At 40.4% G+C, this 22,216-nt stretch overlaps 1 protein-coding gene across 1 annotated transcript in view; it reads left to right on the forward strand.

The window, feature by feature from the left end:
• Positions 1–22,216, forward strand: part of GNL3 (G protein nucleolar 3) — a 408,410-nt gene that overhangs the window by 745 nt on the left and 385,449 nt on the right. Inside the window, exon 2 of the mRNA XM_044078878.1 lies at positions 15,137–15,195. Within this exon, the coding sequence (XP_043934813.1) occupies positions 15,137–15,195 (59 nt within the window). The remainder of the gene's footprint in view (positions 1–15,136; positions 15,196–22,216) is intronic.

The following is a 22,216-nucleotide window of genomic DNA, read 5'->3' on the forward strand; positions in this document are numbered from 1 at the left end:
TGCTGCATTGTGCCCTATTGCCAAGGAGAATATAGCAGTTTCTACGAAATAGTGGATTATCCACTAGCTTTTGATTTCATCCTTTTTTATGAGATATAATGGGTACATATTTCCTTTAACATTATTGTAACGTTTGTATAGTTTGGTGCTGACGTAGAACTTTAAATCGGATCGTTCCGTTAGTCCCCATACATCGTAAACAAATTATTAATTGTCTGTGTTATTTTTATAAAAAAAATCTAATTGAAAACCTACAGATCACGTTAAAACCATTTTTTATCTTTTCTGTATTCGTCTCACGCTTGTGTTGTAAATAAAAAAAAAAGTGTGTGTAACGTCAGAGAATCCAGACGTTTTGTAAGTGTCAAAGGTATATTCTAGCAGTTATTTAAAAGCTTTTTAAAGGAGAACCGCACACACAGACTCAAAAAAATATTTGTTTCGTTATGGTTGGGTGTTTATACATTTTAACGCCACTCTGGCACGAATGTAGGTTTTTAAATATTTTTGTACGTAATTTCTGGGTCTGGCATCTTGAAGTAATTCTGATTGTTTAGTTTTGCCTGTAGGTATCCCACAGTGCAGGGCTTTTCTGTAAAAAAATTACTCGGACCTCTCTTGTCCTAAAGTTTCTGTCACTGAATTGATTTTTACATGCGTACACTGCTGTCGTTCAGTTAGTTTTAATTAACATTTCATGACATTCGGTGACTACTTAAAACACAAACGGTGCAAATGCTACGGAAGAGACTTTCAAAGTGCTTTTTGCTGCTGTTTCTTTTGGCGTAATAGAAGTGTATTAACCCACTAAATGCGCAGTAGCAAGCCCATAGCCCCGCCTGCTAGCAGTGTGACTGCACCGCCCACCGTTTGATTGAAAGATGCCACCATAACACAAGGTAAATATGCGAAACACAAATTAATTGCGCAAAAAGATGCGAAAACAATGAAACCAATATAAAAAGCAATTCAAGTGTACTATAGAGAAAAGATGGTACAAAATACTTGTGGATGTGTCCTTGAAGTACCACAGCATATGACAGGGGGGGGGGTCCCATATTTTCACAATTAAATACTAGCTTTACTAGCTTGCAACTTCATGTAGCAACTACAAAAAAAATAAGCAGGGTGTGTTAACTTCTACCTTATCTAGTCATCCTAGAAACTGGTAGAGAATGTAGACTTTCAGTACGCACTGCACGTTTTCAGTGCGAGAATGCCATGGGATGAGATACATTAATGTAACTTCCCAAACATTATTTGGTTCACAAGTAATTGATTATGTAGTAAATGTACTTAGTCCAGGGGTGTAGCCAGAGAAACCCATTCCGTACTCATAGTCTCCTATTGTTATCCCCATCCCACCTAGTAATAATAATGCCCTCCAAAACTTAATAATGCATATGTCATTTCAACTGTCCTGTTCCTAGTAATGAGACTGGTATGTTTGCGGAACAAGGTAAACATGAAGAGACACAAATCACTTATATGTTTACTTGCCAGTGCCCCCTATTTCTGTCTTACAGAAATTTCCTTCCATGCTGTGCCTCTTGGCAGATACTGAATTTAGTGAAATTTATTTAACAAAGTAACCTGTCGATCAAAGTAATGATGTCAATCAAGGCACATTGCCATTGTTAATCCTGCCCTCCCGCATGTCAGTCATGGCGGGCACGCACATACCTGCGCAAACTCGGCAGTGGGTTAATATAGCAATAACCCATGCCTGGGTGTGGGTAATGCTGGATTTACCCATGGTTGGCGTGGTTTGGTCCCGAGGGCCAGCCGGACCAAACAAAGACAACCGTGGGTAAATCCAGCATTACCCACACCCAGAAGTGGGTTATTGCTATTATACAATGCCATTATTTAAGAAAAGAAATAATTACTTTTCTTAAATAATGGCATTGTATAATGCCTCTTTGCTGCCCTTCCGCACCTGTCTGGTGTTCCGCGGCAGTTCTGATGTACTGCGCATGCCTACGCAGTACATCAGAGCTTTGGGCAAAAGCAACGGAGAACGCAAGTTCTCCGTTGCTTTACTATCTCGCTATGTTAAATGGGTTTAACATGGCGAGACAGCTATAAAATAAGCAACAGAGATCTCCGTTGCTTATTTTAAACTGTCTCGCTATGTTAAACTCATTTAACATAGCGAGACTAAAAAAGCAACGGAGATCGCAAGATCTCCGTTGCTTTACTATCGCTATGTTAAAGGAGTTTAACATAGCGAGACATTAAAAGCAACGGAGATCTCCGTTGCTTTTTTTAAATCTGTGTCGCTATGTTAAACTCTTTTAACATAGCGAGACAGTGTTTTATACTAACGGAAAAAGTCCGGGCGACCGGACCTTTTTCCGTTAGTATATTGAGGGATTTACCACGGGCACGCTGGTTGGGCTGGCCAATCAGCGTGCACGTTTTTAGGGTAGGCATTGTATAATACACTTCAATTTTGCTTTTCTTTTTAAAATGGCTAAACAGTTTTGGTGAAGCCTAAATTCTACTACTTTGACTTATCTCCCATCCCCCTTCATACCTAACTTCCCTAGCTGTCAAAGTGCTAAGGGTAATTTCAGCTGTTATTTACTGTGACTGACAGCTCACAGCAGGAAACTTGACTCCTGTACTGTTTCTTTGTTCTAGCCTTTACTTTTAGTTGGGATATTTGTAGATTCATAGTTAGGTACTAGGCTATTGGCCCTAGGGGCCTGTACAAGCCCAGCCAAAAAGGTACCCTGGCTTTTGCCACCCAAGAAAATTATTTTCCTGTGCTTTTGTCGAGCAGAGCCACAGAAGTGATCCCCGGGGTGAATTTCTTATTTCCCATCCAATCATCAAGATTTTTCTTGAAGAGTGCTAATGAGGAGCTTTGTTTGATATAGATAGGTAGTTTATTGCAGAGTATGGGAAGTCTCTGGGATAGGAATCTATACCTCCAGCATGTTCTGTTTATTGTGGTGACAAGGTTAAGGTCCTTAGACCGTGTAGCTCAGAGGGATTGGGATTTCTTTAAGTGGATCATGTTCAACAGCTTTGGGTTTGACATAGCATTTGTATGTTAGGCAGAGATCACCTCTGAGTAGGCGATATGTGATGGAGTAAAGATGGAGTTTTTTGAGACGGTCTGCGTAGGGCATCTGTTTGAGGCTGGTAATCCTCTTTGTGAGGTATTTCTGCGGCCTTTCCAGTTGTTGTAGATGTCTTGTGAGGTACATACCAAAAGGGGCGTTGTACTCTATAATGGGTTTAATGAGTGATGAGTAGAGGGAAACGGTGACCTCTTTTTGTCTGGATGAGAAACTATTGTGATGAGGTGTGCCACATAGAAGTATTTCCTGACTACTGTGGCAATGTGATTATCATAGGAAAGACTACTGTCCACCTGTGTCCCAAGGTCTCTTATCACATTTTCGTTAAGTATACTACCGCCTATGTTGTAGTTCATGGGTAAAGAGTTTTTACCAAAAGGGATGACAATGCACTTTTTGGCATTGAGCTTCAGGCCATGGCTTTGACATCAGGCATCTGTCTGTGAGGCCATTTGTAGGATGTCCACATCGTTCGGAGTTTCGATTATGGCTCCTAGTTTGCAGTCATCTGCGAACTTAGCCAAAGACCTTCTGTGTTAGCCTGTACTTCAGAGAAGTAGATACCAAACAGGAGAGGACCCAGGACTGAACCCTGTGGTACTCCACTTGTCACTGGTCTGAAGTCGGATTTGGAGTCTGCTACTTTCACAGTGTGGGTTCTGTCAGTGAGCCAGTTGGCAATGCATCTTGTGACATAGGGATGTATACCTAGTTTAGTGAGTTTATCTATAATTCCAGAGTGGGGGGGGGGGTGTCGAAAGCCTTGGCAATATCTAGATAGGCTGTGTGAGCCACCTTACCATCGTCTACGGCTTTGGTGACTGCTTCAAAAATGTCTGTCAGGTTTGGGAGACATGATCTGCCTTTTACAAACACGAACTGGGTGGGGTTCAGAGTTTGGAGATTACCAATGTGTTTGTTTATAAGTTCCATGATGATATGTTCCATGGCCTTGCAGACCAGGCTCGTCAGGCTAATGGGGCGGTAGTTCCCGGGGTCCGTGGTGGCTCCCCCTTTGTAGTGGGATAACCGTCGCTATGTGCCATTCATTGGGCACAAAGCCTGAGGTGAGGCTATGATTGAACATGGTACTTAGGTGGGGTGCCAGTTCATTCTGTAGTTTGTGTAGAATGCAGCCTGGGATGTTGTCTGGTCCCATGGATGCTGTGTTCTTGGCTTTGGGCAGTGTGGTTTTTACCTGTGCAGACGTGATTACAGGAACTTTGCATTCTTCCGGTATAGAGATGGGTCCTTTAGAGGGTGAGAGGTGGGTAAAGTTAGCACTGAACCAAGCTGCCAGGATGTTGGCAATATCAGTTGGGTCTGTATTTTTAGAGCCATTGTGCTGTAACTCGGAGCAGATCTGAATGTTGCCATTGAGATTCTTGACATAGCTATAGAATGCTTTGTGGTTGTCTTTAGAATCAGTGGCAATTTTGTTTTCCTAACTAGTTTTGGAGGATTTTATGAGGGATCGCAGCTTCTTACTGAGACTGACTGGGGAGCTCTTCCACTCATGGGATTTTCCCCTCTCTTGCAACAGTTTCTTCCTTCTGTTGTACAGTTTGTTTATGGCAGGGTACCAACAGATTGGCTTCCTTTTTTTGGAGGATAGAGTCTTGGTTCTGTTTGGGGATAGCACGAACCATGCACTCGTGTAAGTGCTTATAAAGTGCAATTGCGTAGGATTCAGTGGTCGTAACTGTATTGTCCATCTGCATGGGTGTCATGAAGTTCGCCACTTCTGTCTTAAGAAGCATGAAGTTGGCTTTGGAGAAATTTTTTACCATGGTTTCCTTAATGGGGGGGGGGCAGGATGTGGATATCCTGGGTGATTAGCTTATGGTCAGATCGGACCAATGAGGCATTGACTTCAGGTGTGGAACACCGGTCACTAATGTTGGTAATGACTAGATCTAGGATATTGTTGCCCCTGGTGGGGGTGTGGATAAGTTGATACAGGGCATTGGAGTTTATGAATTCCAGAAAGTGTCGAGTGAAGGAGTTGGTACATGAGTAGTTTTCTCAGTTAATGGTGGGGTAGTTGAAATCGCCCATTATTGGGGTGTTTGGTTGAACCCTAATATTTTCCAGTACATCAAGAAAAGGAGTGGGAATCCTGGGGCATGGTGGGTGATCTGTAGCAAGTTACAATTTGGATTGCAGTTTTGCCCAGAGTTAGTTGCACTTGGATAACCTCGGATGCATTTTGCTGAGCAAGTAGCCTGGAGGTGTGGATATCCTTAATGAATATGGTCACACCTCCGCCTTTGGTGTTCCGGTTCAGGTTACATGGCCGAAAAGTGTTGGGTAAGTTATAGCCTGGTAGTGCAGGGGTGCTTTCTGGAGCCTTGAACCAGGTCTCAGTCACTGCACAGATATTGATGATCTTCATTTTAAGGAGTGCCTCGAGTGAGTGCATTTTGAGATGTAGACTTCTACCATTGAGTAGCATCACCCTCAGTTTTTGCTTGCCTGTTACGGTGGTATATTTGTCATTTGAACCTTGCCTAAAAAAGGCACTATAGGGGTGGCAAGAACCTTAGCCAGTATCCGGAATCCCATGGGTGACAGGTGCAGGCCATCTCTGGCAAAGCATCGTGGTCTGTCGACCATGTCATCCCAGGCTGACAGATACTGGATCCCTTTAGAATGACACCGGAAGCTTAGCCAATTTTTGAAGTCAATCATTTTGTCCTTGTACTGCGGTATCATTCTGGGTGATGGCTGAGTGCTACTCAGGGCTAGGGTCATACCTGCCTGGGCTACAAGATCAGAGAGCTCTTCCATGTCTCTTCATGTACTCCAGGGTGGTACGTCTCAGGTCGTTCACACTAACATGGACAATGACAGGGTCATATTTGTACTTGTGGAGTGACCCAAGTACGTGGGTTATCTGGCGGATCCTGGCACCCAACAGGCAGCTGACAGTAACTTTCTCCTTGTTTAGCCTGGTGAGTGGAACATCAGTGTGCCTGGGTATAGCGTCACCTATGACTAGTGTGTTGGGTACGTTGTTTTGCCTTATTGGCTGGTTGAGTGGCACACTGAGTCTGCGGGCTATGTGTCATTTGGGTTGGGTTGGGGGGGGTGGAGGTTGCTTGCATTTCTGCTTTGGACGTCTCTGTTGCTTGAACAGATTATTATTGAGAGCCTCCGCGAATGTATTTGTGTTTCTGTTGTGTGGATTTTGGTGGTGTAGATTTAGTGAGACAATGTGGCGAGTGTGGTGTGGTGCTAGTGTTTACCTTCTCCTCTTGACTGTCAAGTTCAGTCTTGGTTGGAGAGAGCTTTACCTCCAGTTTGGCTAGATAAGTGCATTTCTCACAGGTTGTAGTGTTGGGTGGTAGGAGGAGAGGGTTGTCTGTGTACATGAGGCAATTTCTACATTGCCCCAAGATGCCCAGATTCATCAGATAGACAGAAGAGAACACTGGGAGCTGACCCTTGGACGTGCTTGATTAAAAAAAAAAACTGTTCTCCTCTAGATAAGTGAGGAAAGTGAGTACAAGAGCTGTTTTTCTCTAAGCAAGTGAGGAAAGTAAGTACCAAAAATGTTTTTCTCTAGGTAATGAGGAAGGTTGAGTGCTGTAGTGATTGGTAGCTTATTTAGTGCTTACAGCAAATTCTGAACAAGCGCTGATCACGAATAAGCAAATTCAAGTGCTAAAACTAAAAATCTGTATCTGGACTAGACTAGTTACAGGAAAGGGGGAAAACAAGTGCAAATGTGGGCTTTTAAATCAGAAAGTTGAGAGAGATGGAAAAACTGTCCAGATGGCCAATAACTACAATTTCTGGGCCAGAACCACTCCTTATGTGGTAGATAGGTTACCTAGTGCTTACCACTCCCACTGATAAGCTAGAAGGCTTCCCGCCAACACAGAAAGCTTGGGGGGGCTCAGAGGCTACCATACAGTCCTGGATACAGCAAATCTGAATCTGGACTACACTAGTTACAGAAAAGGTAGGAAATTTTTTTTATACAGAAAAGTAGATAAAACGGCAGTAAAAATAATTCAAATGCAGTGCAAGCTAGCACACTTTGGTCTAACATTGCTACATACTGAACAGTTTAAAAAATGAAATGAAATTAAAAATGACTAAAAACAAGTGCAGGGGGAGTCTATTAGGTAGAATGAGGTAAAGAGATGGGACTGGGGGGAGTGTCCCAGATCAAAATCTACAGTGGGGGCGGGCAACTGCAAAAGCCTCCAAATTTAAACAACAAGACAGGAATAGGTAGTGGAAAAACAGCACCTTCAGCAGAGATCTGAAAAACTATACAATGAAGCAAAAATAAACGTGCACAACTCTGAAGTCAGCCAGCAATGATATAAAATTAGTCAAGCAACAATTAACAGTACACAACTCTGAAGTGCCAGAAAAATATACTTAGCTCTGTATATCTCCAGGTAGTTTGAAGAGCACTCTGTCAGGACACAAGAAGGCTCCAGCAATGATATGCTGATATGATTTTGTAGATACCCTAATCTTTATGGATATCAGTTGGGTACAACAACCCTGTATTTCCAAAAGTCAAACATTCTTCTTGCGCTGTGCTGATAATGCTATAAGAAGGGAGACGTGCATGTCCACAGCTAAAAGGGTTTTGCTGTATTGGCCTGAAATTGTCCATAAATAGACTTAAAAGTAAAAGAAAAAGTCTTGGACATTCAAAATTGACATTTAGCTGAAACACCTGATATCCTTAAAAGATAATTTGTATATATCCCGTGTTGCCTCTGATACAAGAGGTTTAAGGTGTCGCACAGTGGGAAGTCTAACTTTGCTAAAATTTTCTGTTTTTTTTTTTTTTTTACCAATTGGTTTGCCCGTGTGAACTTTTCTTTTTACTCATTGTTTTTCTGTAAGGGTAGGGGAAGGACCAGGGAGTTGTGACATCACAGCATGGGTGGGTTTTTAGGACAGTCATGGTGATGTCAGTTTGGGGAGGAACTGGCCAGAAAACTACATGTATTCAGTGGCCTTGATGACTCTAGTGAATTGCATACTTTTCCAGAGCGGGATAAATGTTTTTTGAAAGTGAAACAACCACAGTACAGTAAGGTACTGCTCTAGTGGAGAGAGAAAGTCATTTTAAAATATTGTAAATGCTGTATTGTTGTTTATTCACAGCGGGGACAGTAAATGGGGAGAAAAAGACATAAGTTGATCATTTTGATAATGGAACCCCATTGTTGTCTTTTAAGGGGGAACACTTTGTAATCCCGAAGTTCTGAAATACCGAATTTCAGAATCCTGAGATTATTAAGCCGAAAGCTCAAAAGTCCAAAACCCCAGATTGTGCAAATTTCAAAATCCTGAAGTACGGATATTTTAAAGTAGCGCTTTTGGTGTTGCACTGTGTGAAGGGATAGCTGGAAGTTCAGTTAAGTATTTATGTTTTAAGGGTTTTGGTTAGGGTCTTTAGTGTCTGTGGTTACTGTGATCTGTGTGTGTGAGGGGAATGTAGCTTGTATGGTGGTGTTTTTGTCTGTGTAGTGTGACCGTGGAGTTAGTATATTTAAGTAGGGGGGGTGTGGGGAGTGCAGGGGTGCTTGCCCCCCCCTGCTTGTATGTAGTGTAGGTTTTAGTGTTTGTTTGTTGGGGGAATGTGTGTGTGTGTGTGGTGTGTGTGGTGTGTGTGTGGTGTATGGTTAGTGTAGTGTTCGCGATTTTAAAATTCTCGCTTCTAGGGTTTCGGGATTGTCAGATTTCAGCTTTATGATCTCAATTCTGAAATTTGGTATTTTGGGATTATAAAATGAATCCCTTTTAAGGAAGTATTTGTGTATGTAGTTATGTGAGCTTATTTTTTAACTTGTACGTAAGTATACAGTTATACCATTGTGGGGCGTTTTTATCTTCGTATCCACTTCCCAGTGGTCCCACTTTTTAGGTAACATTTATGCTATGATCAGTGGGGTTTTTTTTTTTTTTATCTTGCTTCCATTTCCCCCCCGAGGACATAAACAAAAATAGATTTCGACTGCTCACCTGTTACGGGACAGGTCTCACACAAAAAGTAAAGGAACAAAGTGCCCACAAACTACCACATAGGAGGTAATCCACCAAGTACCGAAGAAGTAATTGGGGATCTGGGGACCCAAGTAGATAGTAGCCTCTCCTTTGACAATCACATTGCCAAAGTGATTAGAAAAACCTTCTATATAGCTCACCTAATCACAAAAGGGTTCACATCTAGATCGAGAGGTCATTGTGCCCCTCTACTCATCAGGCCCATAATTGAGTACAATGCCCCATTTGGGATGTACCTTACCAGACACCTGCAACAACTGGAGAGACCACAAAAATACCAAACTAAGAGGATAGTGTGCCTCAAACAGATGCCCTATGTAGCTCGACTAAAGAAGCTCCAACTCTACTCAATTGCTTATCGCCTATTCAGAGGGGATCTCTGCCTGACATTCAAGGCCATGTCTAACCCGGAACTGTTGGACATGCTCCACCTCAAGAAAACCAATTCCATTAGAACTACACGCTCCAGGGATTTAAACCTTAGCACAACAATAAACAGGACATGCTGGAGGGATAGATTCATATCCCAAAGGCTTCCCTCGCTCTGGAATAGAATCCCAGTCCATATTAGAGCCCGTCGCTGACCCTCTTCAAGAGAAATCTTGAGTGGATGGGTAATCATAAATTTACTCCTGGGATCACTTCTTTGGCCCTGCTGGACAGTGGCTCAGGAATCTAGTCTAAAAGGGAGGCGAAAGCCTACATTCTGGCTAGGCTTATAAATGCCTTAGGGCAGATAGCCTCGTACCTACTTATGAACCTATGAACAACAAGGCTACCCATTTCAAGCTTTTCATAGGTGAATACTGTTGTATACATAATCGGAGATTACAGCATTTTTTTCTCTAATTCTACAGTGTGCACAACAGTTAGGGCTCCCAAAATTGACCCCAATCTAAACTCCGGTCAATATCTGGTTAAAGTAAATTCCTCATAGTCACGACTACATGACTCTCCCTGTCTATATTTCAGCCTATTAATATTTTACAGTAACTTATTAATCCCAGTTAAATAATTGCAGCAAACTTATTAAAATACCTATCCAACCCTATTAATTAGGTTTAGTGCACAGTCACTCCCATAAGTGTATTGTTGATGACCCCACTCAGTTAAATGCTTGATTCCATATACCTTTCCTTAGTCCTCCATTGATAGTTTTCCCTCTCAGCCCTGCAGGGGCAAGCAAGCCCACCCAGTGGACTTTCCCGGTCGAGAAATGTCAATAAATAAGGCAGTCACTGTCTGCAGCAAATAAGCAAAGTTTAAAAACAAACCTCTGTGACAGAATCTGTATAAATAAGCTTAATACTTATTTTTATCTTGTAATATAGCAGGTTATTTTATTCTACCTACCTATCTTAAGAGCACACTTAAGCAAACTAACAGTGAGCTTAAGGGAACCATTAGAAAGCTTAAGTTTAAGAATGAACAGATTCACAGTTATTTGTTGGTAAGTTGAGAACTAAACTCCAGCAGTGTTTGGAGCCAATTCACAATAATGCTATCTCTGATCTAAAGGAAGTAATGTGCTAATATCCTAGCTAACAAATTTAGTGCAGCTTGTACTCCACTAACCGTTATAGCTATTCCTACAGGTTCCACAATCGTAGCTACTCTCTGTAATTGCTGTCGAACAAGTTTTCTCAGCTGTTTCAATAAATAAGAATAATTCGTCCATGGGTCCCGACAACAAACGTGAGTATCTGATTATAAGAAATGTAGCGTTTCTGAGCTCTGAATTAGTATCTTTTAATCTAAGCTCTCTGCTGGTCATTTTCCTGAAGTCTAGAAAATGGCCATTGTAATGCCATTAAGGGTAGCCCAACAAAAGACCCTGGTACCTATAGACTTTTCCCACTAGACCCATTTGTAAAATTATAGAGGTAATTCTCTCGGACTTCATTAATCTGGACATTGAAAAATCTCTTTGGACCCTCAACAATTTGGCTTTATCAAAGGAAGGTCCTGCCTGTTTAACTTCATTCATTTCTTTGAAAAAGTAATTGAAGCTGAGGATAGTGGTAGTGCAGTACATATAACGTATGTAGACTTTGCCAAGGCCCTTGACACTGTTCCGCATGCAGATATTATTGGCAGACTTTTAAATAATAATATAAATCCTTGTATTGTGAGATGGATGACTTAACACAACCAGTGTGGTTAGAGAAGGAGGTCCTGCTTCTGAAAAGAAAAAAAGTTACCAGTGATGTACCACAGGGGCCAGTTTTGGGCCTTCTAGTTGGCATATATTTCTCAGACCAGGTAAATTGGGTGGTGGTCTGTCTTCAAATAGCTAACATTTGCTTCAACACAGCTTAAACCATGTTAACAGTTGATGCAAGGACAGTGGTAAATTTTAAATGTAAAAATAAAAAAAAAAAATGCAGAATAGTTTATTTTGGAAAACGGTTTTACTTGCCGTAACACTTCTACTGTTCTCCTCCTACAGAGCTACTAAGCCAGGCATCTCCCTGACATTTTCTCTGGCTGCACTCAGAACTGTAAGATTTAATTTCAGCTATTTTCCAAAATTAACTGGGACTGATCTTAAACTCTTCTCTTCCAGTATCCTCTCTTGCAATATGTACATTTCAGCAGTTACAATAATGCATGTATATTTCTTTTTTCTTTCCAGCAGGGCACACTTGTTGATACATTTTTAACCGAAATAACTTTACAAACCTATTTTCAACACAAGCATCTGTACAAATCTGTTTGATATTCAAATAACATAATTCTTTATTAAAGTTGTGCTAACTGTGCTGGCATATGTTACACATCCACTGCCCTACTTCTCCTGACACAGCTGGCAGTACCTATCACAGAGACGCAGCCTTCCAATTGGACAATGTTGTGAGAAATCTGGATACTCATGTTGATGATTCCTCATTTTGGAAAATCCTTTTATCTGGTCCATCTAATTTCCAAAGACATCTCCATTAGATCCAAAGAAGTCTCAATTCCCCTTTGCTGATGCCCTATCATACCCATTATTGAATATCATGCACCTTTTGGCATGTGTTTATCTAAACATGTCACACAGTGTGAGAGACCACTGAGATTAATAACTAAAAAGGTCAGAGGCCCCAAAAATCTTAGTTATTGGGAGAGGCTGGCAGCCCTTTCTCTGTACTCCATGTCTTACAGACTCCTTTGTAGAGATCTGTGTGTATCCTGTCGTGCTGTGAATGATCCACCCTTTTTGATCTCCTATTCTTTCCCAGAACTAATGTTACCTTACTGTGTTTATCTGCTGATAAAGGTTTACTTATTTTAAATTAAGACATGGCATGGTAGATTCATATCCCAATCTGTTACAGTTTATCTTGTCTTGCCTTCTTTGAGGCTAGAGAGAAATTTTCAATCAGATTTTTCAGCTAGGCTTGAAATGGTTTGTGTATTGATTGGCTGGTACTTCTGTAAACATTTTAGTTGCGGGGATACTTGATCTTTCACTCTTGTTTCAGCTTTGTAAACGTTTACTTTATAATTGTTATCCCAACTCTGTATGCTCTTGCTGCAACTTTTTCCCATTTTGGCTATTTCTGGTCTAGTTTCCAAAATAAATTCCACACACACTTTCTAGAGATGTTTTCCTTTATGAATATTGATTATACTTCTCTCTGTCTGACTAAACTTTCTTTATTTCCCAAGATTTTACTCTCGCTCGTTCTTGTAGTTGGTGCCATCATCTTGTTTTTGTTTTTTCTTTCCCTCCATGCATCAGAAGCTGTTTACATCCCTTCCTGTCTAGGTGTCCTTGTCTTACAACGTATGGGTAAAATACAGTGATGCAAAAGCCTGATTGCTTTCATCTTCAGCCTTTTCCTTTATTCTGTATTCAGTGTATCCCCATGACTTACCTTCCCCGTCTGGTTTCTCCACTGCCTTCCATATCTGCAGGTTGTCCTGTACTCGCTTTCCTTTTATTTGTAAAGCGTTTTCCATTAATTTTGATGATCTGTATTTCTATAACCTAGGGAGGCCTAAGCTTTGTTGCCCTAAAATATGATTCTAAGTCCATCGTATTTATTTTTTGTGCCAGGCACTTTGTTACTGTTAGGATGCTCTATGATCACATACAAAAAAAAAAAAAAATACTATACTGCACTAACTCTGGTTTTGTTCAGGATGCCGAGATGTTCCACCATACCTTATCAATTTTTCCTGTTAATTTTATGTGCTGCTGTCCCTTATCCATTGTCTTACTTCTGGATTACTTTAATCTTTAAAAGTGCTTGCATATATTTGTGTCTACTTTCTCTCCAACGTTCAGGATCTGTGTTCAGCCATCGAATGGAACTTCCATCGAATGTTCATTCAGTGAACATTCATTTCATCAGTGGGGAATGTAACTAGTTAGCCACCACTTCTCCATGTGTCCCACAGCAGTATTTTAAACCCACCCAGGTGGTGGGCTTTGCCATCCACATCCCACAACCCCCTAACTATATATACCAACTCTGAGAATGCACTACAGTGGGGAAAGAGCAGATGGGGATACTTTCCCCATTGATGCAATGAACGTTCGATTGAAGTTCCATCTGATGACTGAACATAGACCCACCGATTCCCTTCCTGTGACTCTTCCATTGATTCTTTTAGTCTACTATCTAACCAGACTTCGTATGCCTTCCTCTTCAATAATTGTACAAGAACCTGCTTCTGTTTTTGGACCTCCTTTCAGTTACCTTGCAGCTGTATCTGTATTGGGGCATGATCTGCCAAAGCAATTGTGTGAGTTGCTGCTTGATGCAGAAAATGTGAATGCTTCTTGGATATCTAATGTTTATCTCATCATTCTCCTGTCTTATGTTTACCTGAAAAAAATGTATCTTTGTTTTTCCCTTTGTCATAATATCTGGTGATCTAACCCCCCCTTTTTTTCTTCTAAATATTTTCTTTTGATAAAAATTACCAACCACCTTGGTCCATATTATACATCTCTTCTACACACTAGATTCCATTCTCTTCCACTCAGTGTAATTTCCTGCCAGGGGTCATTCTCCTAACCTCCCATCTAGTTCATCATCATATCAGCATTAGGATGTTCTTTGTCATACTCACTTAGTTGGCCCTCAGTTCTACTTTTTATCTAAAGATCGTGTTCCTCTTAAGTGTTTCCTGATATATCGCTTCCTGGACTAAACTTTTGACAGAACTTTCCCTTTGTCTGTCAAACCATTAATGTTCCAGTTCAGTATATTTCATGCTTCCGTGATCATTTAATTTAATTTAGTTATCCTTTTTCCTTCAGATGACTTATTGTATAGTAGTAGTTTGTCATTTTTACTCTCACACCTGAACTCTGAGCGGCCTGTTATGGGATGTCTGTCAGTCCTTTATTTCTTTTCTCCCTGTAGCAGTGTCTTCCTCTGCTGTTTGCTTGTCTAGTATGCCTTCACTTGATTTCATTTTCAGGACCACTTTTCTTCTGTTCTTGGTCCGTTATGACTAATGAGGTATAGTTATTGTGGGCAGAAAGTGTACAGCTTTGACTGGCTTTTGGATAACATCAAGGTCAGAATGAAGTCCTAATTCCAGCTACCTACACTCTTGTGTCATACCAGATGTCTTCCAACCTGGCTGTGTTTTTATCTGTATATGCGAGTCGCTAAACACTTGAATATTAATAGCGCAGAGGAGGTTCATTGCATTACATACATTTTGTTTGTGTATTTTGCAGCTTACTGGACCATTTGCTTTTTGTTGCTACACATTGAAAGATGTAATTTAAAAAAAGTCAAGTCCTAATCTTTGTAGTCACCTGTCAGTGACCTTGAGTTGGTTTAGTCATGAGGGTGTTTTGTTGATGCAAATGTTCCTTTTCCTTGGGTGCAACAGCTTGCAGCTTTTATCAGGTATTGTGTACACTTACCATAAAACATGGGAGTATCTCTGACTTGCTTCTTTTCTGAAAAGTTTTGACTGAAATTTTTGTCTTATTTGGTAAATTTACATTAGTCTTGTTCTGTGGTTTTTAATTACTGTTTTTATTTCAGAATTGAGAAAGGCAAGCAAACGTATTACTTGTCGGAAGAAATACAAGATACAAAAAAAGGTCAGTTTAAGTTGGTCTAATGCAGCTATTTGTAAATCGGTTTAACACATTATAGTGAGTAGGGCCAACTATAAGGGCAGCTAAATTTATCATAGTCTCAACATTAGAAAAATGCTGTTTTGTTTATTATATAACCCTTTTATTTTTCATTCTCTGTATTCAGGTCTTTATAACTTTTTTTAAAGTTTCTGTTTGCTGGTTTTTGAAAGCTTGCCCTTAAACCTTCTTCATGGTAACAGTTTTATTGCCACATTTTTTTTTGTGTCTTGTCTTCTGAATCTGGATCGTCACTGTGTTGGAGAACTATGGTTTTTTTTTTTTTTTTTTAATGTCTCTGGTAGAGCCACAACCAGGGCTGGTTTCTTACTTTAAAGTCAAATGGTCGCCTTTATAACCAGGTAACAGTTTGCCCTAAAGTTATTTAATTGAAGGAATTTGAACTGTAGGTTTCGTTAATGGACAAGCCTAAAAACGTAAGGATTTCCCTTTCCATTTATCCTCTCTTAACTGACTGGATCAGCCTTATCATGCAGTCTTCAGTACATTATGGGGATCAATGTAGGTCGGAGTGAAATACATGGAACGTAATGCCTATACCTTTTTGAAGGCTCTTCAGACAGAATGGATTCATTAGGGCAGACCTACCAAAGTACTGTTTTTTTTTGTTTGTACACTTCCCCAGAAATGGTGCTGCTGCAGAGGGTGCATTGGCTAGGAATTAAGCAGGCCATTGCTTTCTGTTGGCTAAGTTCGTTACTTTTTAACATTTCTTTATCAGAGTTTATACTTTTAGCTAGGCAACCACTTGCGTTTTAGGCTTAAACTTGTAAAACTGCAGTAATAATGCCAATTGGTACACATACCTCACTCTGCATACCCTAGTTTCTGGAACAGTCTCTCTCTACGTATCTTATCAAGTACAGTACTTCTCTGGTAGCCTTTTAAAACAGGATGTGTAGGAAGTAACCATAGTTTCAGTTAGTGTCTTGGGCACCTGTAGGAGCAGGCTGGGGTAAACGGGAGTGAGTGGCCACCACTGACTTGCCTATCATGGAAGTAGTTTTGGCATGCCCTTTGGGTAACTTATTGTGGAAGCAGTTGTTGTCTCACCTATGGAGCGTGAGCCAATGAGTATGTGCTTCCATAGTGCATATGCATGTTGCCAAGTGATTGCACATAGGAATGCTTACTGTGGCTGGCGGTGTGTAGTGAAGCATCATAGAGCCACCGTAAGGGAAGGGGTGGGGAGTACGGATGCTTGGATGGTTGCAAGATTTCACCTGGGTTATGATGGGTTACTGCAGTGAAATGTGGATACTGTTAATCTCCTACCACTATTGGGTGATGTATGGTTGAGCTGCACACAATGATCTCCTTGGGCATAAGATTAATAAGAATATATGAAGTTTAGTAAATGTACAGGAAGCTTTATGTATCAAAGCAAGACTGTTTAAATGTTAGGAGTGCTGAATTTTGATAACTGCTTACCACACTGTATCCCATGTCCCATGTCTTAAAGGACTCTAAAGAAAACAATCTTCTGTCACACTATTTTTAGCAGCCAGAGAAAAAGTTGTGGACAAAATTACAGTTGAAAAAAAATTTATTTGAGAGGGGAATAGTGTAAGAGTTAGGTGGGATAAGATGACCCTCCCAGTGGAATAAGGAGTTTATTATCTGATTTGAATGACTGCTTTAGAGCGATGCAGTTAAGGCTCATATGCATAACACAATCAGTTTGCTATAAATCCAAAGTGGAAAGGAATTATGATGAAATGTGGTGGGTGGGTTGAGAAGTACGGCGTGTGTACCTTTTTTTTTAATGCATATCTTTAAGGAGAACGACAACCATGCAGAACATTAAAAAGTTGCAGGAAATATTCTAACAAGCCAACGCAAGAATTGAACAAAATTTTACTAATAGAGGTGACTACACATACAGATATAGGATACAGACAACAAGGGGCTGGAATTTAATGGTGAAAATTAACAAAGGAATCGAGGTATTGGAAGCAAATAACTGGAGTGGGAAGAGGCCAAATAGAAGTTTGGAGTGCAGGTTAGACACTGCCATCTCCACCATGGCTTGTTCCCGGGGTATAGATAGTGAAAAGTATAGGGAACTTCTAATTGAAAGCGCTGGTAGAGCTTTTAGTAGGAAGGGCATCAGTATGGCTCACCAGTATTCAACAAAGTCCAGAAGGTTTAGGATCTTTGCTTGGAAGTGTTTGCAAAATTATTTTTATACCCCAATTAGATTTAAGACCATTTTTCCTCAGGTAGATAGCAAATGCTAGGTGTATGGTGGAAGAATGAGAGGCAGTTGGAGTACTTTTTGGGGGAAGTGTAGATTTGTTTTTAAAAATTACCTTAGTTGTGCTGTCAAAAATGTTTGGGAGCAAATGGCTGTAGCAAACTTTGTTTTGAACTGGGGCACACAGTCTTTTTTTATTTATGCATAGTAAGTCTTGCTAAGTTTAATACTATTGCCCTATTTACTAGAAAATGGAATTCGAAATTTGCTCTATTTGAAAATACTGAGTATTGTAAAAGAAATGAATAAATAAGAAAAAAACTAGAGGTGGGATTATTAGAAAAGGGAAGGAGCAAATTATATAGGACAGAGAGAGAGAGAGAGAGAGGCTGTCCTTCTGCTGGTGAAGGTTTAGATCCCTGTTCCTGGTATTTCCAGGTCCCTAGTTTCTTTGATGGCAAGGTGCAGTTCTCTTCTCCGGTGTCTGTAAGATGCTGACAGTGCTTTCAATCCCCCCCTTTTTTTTTCTGATGGCTTATAGTTTTCAAGACATTGGTATTTGTGAGGAATTTCTGGGGTCTTTCTACTTTGATTATGTCTAGTGTGGTGCATTGTAAAGGGAGGCGGATTATATTAAATGATTATCTAACCCATGCTGTATATAGGGTAGCACTAACTACTTTTGATTTGGATGATCTGTTCCCCTGGCTAGAAGTTGTGCCAAGTAAAAACTTCCTGACTACTGTCGTTATAATCAAAGGTGCAGGAATTGTCAGCCCATGCTCCAAGGTCTCTTAAGAGCATTCTTATTTGGGATTGGGGTATTCAGTGTTGTACGTTGCAGGGAAGGGGTGGTCTAGCCTATGCGACCATATTACAATTTTTAGCATTTAATTCAAGCCCACTTTTTGTACTCCAGGTGTGGTATCAGAGGGTGAATTCACAATGGGTCCCACTTTATGGTTGTCCTCAAACTTGGTTAGCCTAGGGTCTTGGTTTGTGGTTTTGAGGTCAGAAATGTTAAATGCCAAACAAAAGAAGTCCCAGTACGGAGCCCTGCAGGACACCAGTGGGCACCTTCATTCTGTCTGCATCTTCTACAATGTATGTTCATTTGTGCAAACTAGACTAACTGCCCTGAAGGGCCATTCTAAGCCTATCAAATAACCTGAGGTAAGAATCAAACCCTTTACCTTTTGTCTATGAGGTGAAGACTGTAACCATTGTGCAGAACCCACCAGCACCTTGTGGGTCCTGTCCTTAGCAGTTTTGTTATCCATCTTTCCACATTTGAGACTATTTGTAAAGCATTATGCCTGCTAATTCTGGTAGCATGAGGCGATAACCTGGTCAAGGCATTTGAGACTGAGTTATGTTGTATAGGCAACATGGCACTGTCAGTAGCTTGCGTTACAAGAAGTTGACCAGGGTCATTAAACAGGATCTAGCTTTGACAAAGCCATACTGCGGTGAGTCTGTACTGATAAAAATTTTAATACCAGAGTTTATCAGCTGATAGCCTCCCTGCAGAATTCCTTCAGATTGCAGCAGAAGGTATAGCCTACCCAGTAGCCATTGTCATAAATAGGTCGGTCACTGAGAACCTAGTCCCCACAATTTGGAAAATTTCTCACGTAATACCGCTACACAAAGGAGGTAACTCCAATGAGTTAACTAATTATCACCCCATTGCTGTCTTATCCCCCCCCCGTCTAAAATTCTTGAGTCATCCATACCCAACTCACAGATTACCTTCAAAGAGAGCTTACAAATACACAGCACAGCTTTCGTCACTCTCCTAGCACTACCACAGCTCTGATGTCCTTTACCAACACAGTTAACCATCATAGGAATAATGGCCAATATGTCTCTGCTATTTTTCTAGACCTATCCAAGGCTTTCGACATGGTTAACCACCCAAAATTGATCAACATCCTCTCCTCCCTAAAGCTCTGTACTTCATCTATCTCCTGGTTCCAAAATTACCTAACGGGATGTCAACAAGCCACCCTGTGGCAGCAACAACTATCCCGCCTCCTTCTGGTCGGCATAGGAGTGCCCCAAGGTTCCATCCTGGGGCCCCTACTTTTCTCTATCTTTACCACTCAACTCCATACCCCCACACCTCACGCCACCATAGTCCAATATGCTGACGATTCAACCCTCGTATACTTGGCCTCTTCTCTTCAAAGTCTACACAAACACACCCGGGAATCTTTCCTTTGGGCTGAAAATTGGCTCTCAAAAATCCCACCATATCCTTAATCCAAACAAAACTTCTTTCATCCAGGTGAAAAACCCTCTTCTCAAGTCAATACCTCCCTACCTTTCCAAATCCTATCCAAACACAAAGCCATCATTACCCGCTCAACCCACGCAAAACTGCTAGATGTTAAAATAGACAACCTGAAATTAAATATACATATTGCCCAAACCATTAAAAAGGTCCATAAGAAACTCTTGTCTCTTGTATAGGAATAATAAATTCCTAACTAAGAATACTAAATCCACTATTGCCCGAACTCGCCTATCTACTCTCTTATATGCTTTCCCCAGTACTAACCAACCTCCGTAAAACAGACCTCGCCAAATTTGAATTTTGCTACAATTAAGAGAGCCAAATTTGCAACTGGTGCTTCATATAGGTCCCATCATTGCATATCACTTAAACAACTAAACTGGCTTGAACTTCCACAACTACTGCACTTTAATCAATTCATCTTCGGTCACAAAATCCTTAATCAACCAGGTAAAACTCCAGCTCTTCAAAACAACCTACAGCCATACAACTCCTAGACATCTCCGCTCATCCAACAAATCCCTCCGACAGGTCTCCAAAGCAAACAACGCAGCTGGTGAATCCTTATTCTTGCACTACATTTCTAAGTTATGGAATAAACTCCCAAGTCCTCATTTCCAAAAACTCTATCCCACAATTCAAAAAGGTACTCAAAACACATTTTACAAACTCCTGGCTTTGTCCCTGTAACCCTACATGATAACCCAGTCTCCTTCCCTCAGTAGCTAATAATCACTTTCAAATGTCATCCCCAGACTTTGGAACTGGCTACTGTATTACGCTCCAGCTCAGTTATCATTCTTGCATAATGATTTATATGTATTCTGTTCATCTCCAACTGTATGTTCACACTCCTTCTCCATTTCCCATCAGGTTACATCACTGATGAATACATGACAAATTAATTTAAAAAAACAGATATTTTCCAAAATATGAAATGTTTTTACATGACATCTTGGCTGCATATATACTGCTACCTCCTCATGTTGTTGTACTCTTTCACTCTTTGTATAGCATTGCATTCCCTGGTATTATTTTGTAATACTTGCTGTTCCTCTGTATTACTTTTTGCATTTGTCATTCATTTATTAAATATTTTTTTGTATTTTTGTCTATTATTGTACATCGTTCTATGATTTATTAAGTAAATGTGGAGATTTTCTCCCCAGGCCTCCACTGAAAAAGGACCTGTGTCCAGTTGGACTTTCCCGGTAAACAAATATTAAATACAATAAATAAAATCAGGATTAGTTATAATGCATTCCCTGGCTTTGCAAACAAGATTTATCAGGCTGATGGGCCTTTAGTTCCCTGGGAATTGGGGTCACCCCTGTGGAGTGGCATCACCACTGCTGTGTACCATATTTCAGGGGCAAAGTCAGTGGTTAAACACTGGTTAAATAAGTTTCAGGAACCGTTTTGCCAGACCTTATTTACTGCCTTTTATTAACTGGCTGTTTTTTCATGTTTAAATGGCTGAAGTATTTTGTTTTAGAAAGCACCTGTAGTACATGTTCTAATGGGGTGATTGGGGAATCGGAGAGATTTGGTGATAGGTGGACTTGGATAGTTGTTCATGGAGTGGGGTTTGCACTGAATCTGTTTTGCAGTATGTTAATGATTTATGCTGTTGAATATGCTTTGCTTGTATGAAGGTCAGAGCAATGTTGAGTGTTTTCTTCATTTCCTTAACATAGCTAATGAAGGATTTGTGGTTAAACCTGTCTTCAAATGCTAACCTAAGTTTGTGGGCTGTTTTTTAATAGTTCTAATAGTAATACGTTTTGTAGTCAGTTTTCTGATTTTATTCTTGATTTACAGCTCTTTCTATCTACTCAATAGTTTGCTGATTTTCTTTTGTTGTGTGGTTTTGCTTTTAAATATTTTATTATGTTAAGATCTAGCTATCAGTTTTATACATTTCCGAAGTGGGCATAGGACTTGACTATTTAGTGAAGGTACCTGTTGCGAACATGTCTGGGGTTATGCTAATATGAGCGAATTTTGGAATTCTTCATATAATTTTATTTTCTGTATCAGTTGACTAGTTGCTTGTGTGCTCGTTGCTTCCAGTTTTCTGTTTGCCAAGGTCCTCTATTGCCTGCCAAGGATCTCCGTAGATTTTCAACTCACATGGACAAAGCAGGGTACTGTAACAAAGTTGTTTTTTCCAGAGCCTTATAGAAGGGGAAAAAGCATTTGTGTTAAGTTTGTATTTGTAATAAGTCATTATCCATGTAAACCCCTTGTATCACCAACCTTTAAGATTGTTCCCTTCTTCCTTTTAGCCGAGATGTTTACAGTACTCATTCTCACATTGGGAATATGTACCTCTGTACTGTCCTATTTTAATTTCATTAGAAGTCAAGTTGGTCCATGCAATGAGAGATTTTCTCATAAAGACTTTGAAAGGAGAATTATAGTTGATTTTGATACTGCTGTAAACCTCAAGTTGTCTCTCTGTAACC

This window comes from Protopterus annectens, chromosome 7.part1, assembly GCF_019279795.1.
Source record: "Protopterus annectens isolate FY-2018-M chromosome 7.part1, PAN1.0, whole genome shotgun sequence".
Classification (NCBI taxonomy): Eukaryota; Metazoa; Chordata; order Ceratodontiformes; family Protopteridae; genus Protopterus; species Protopterus annectens.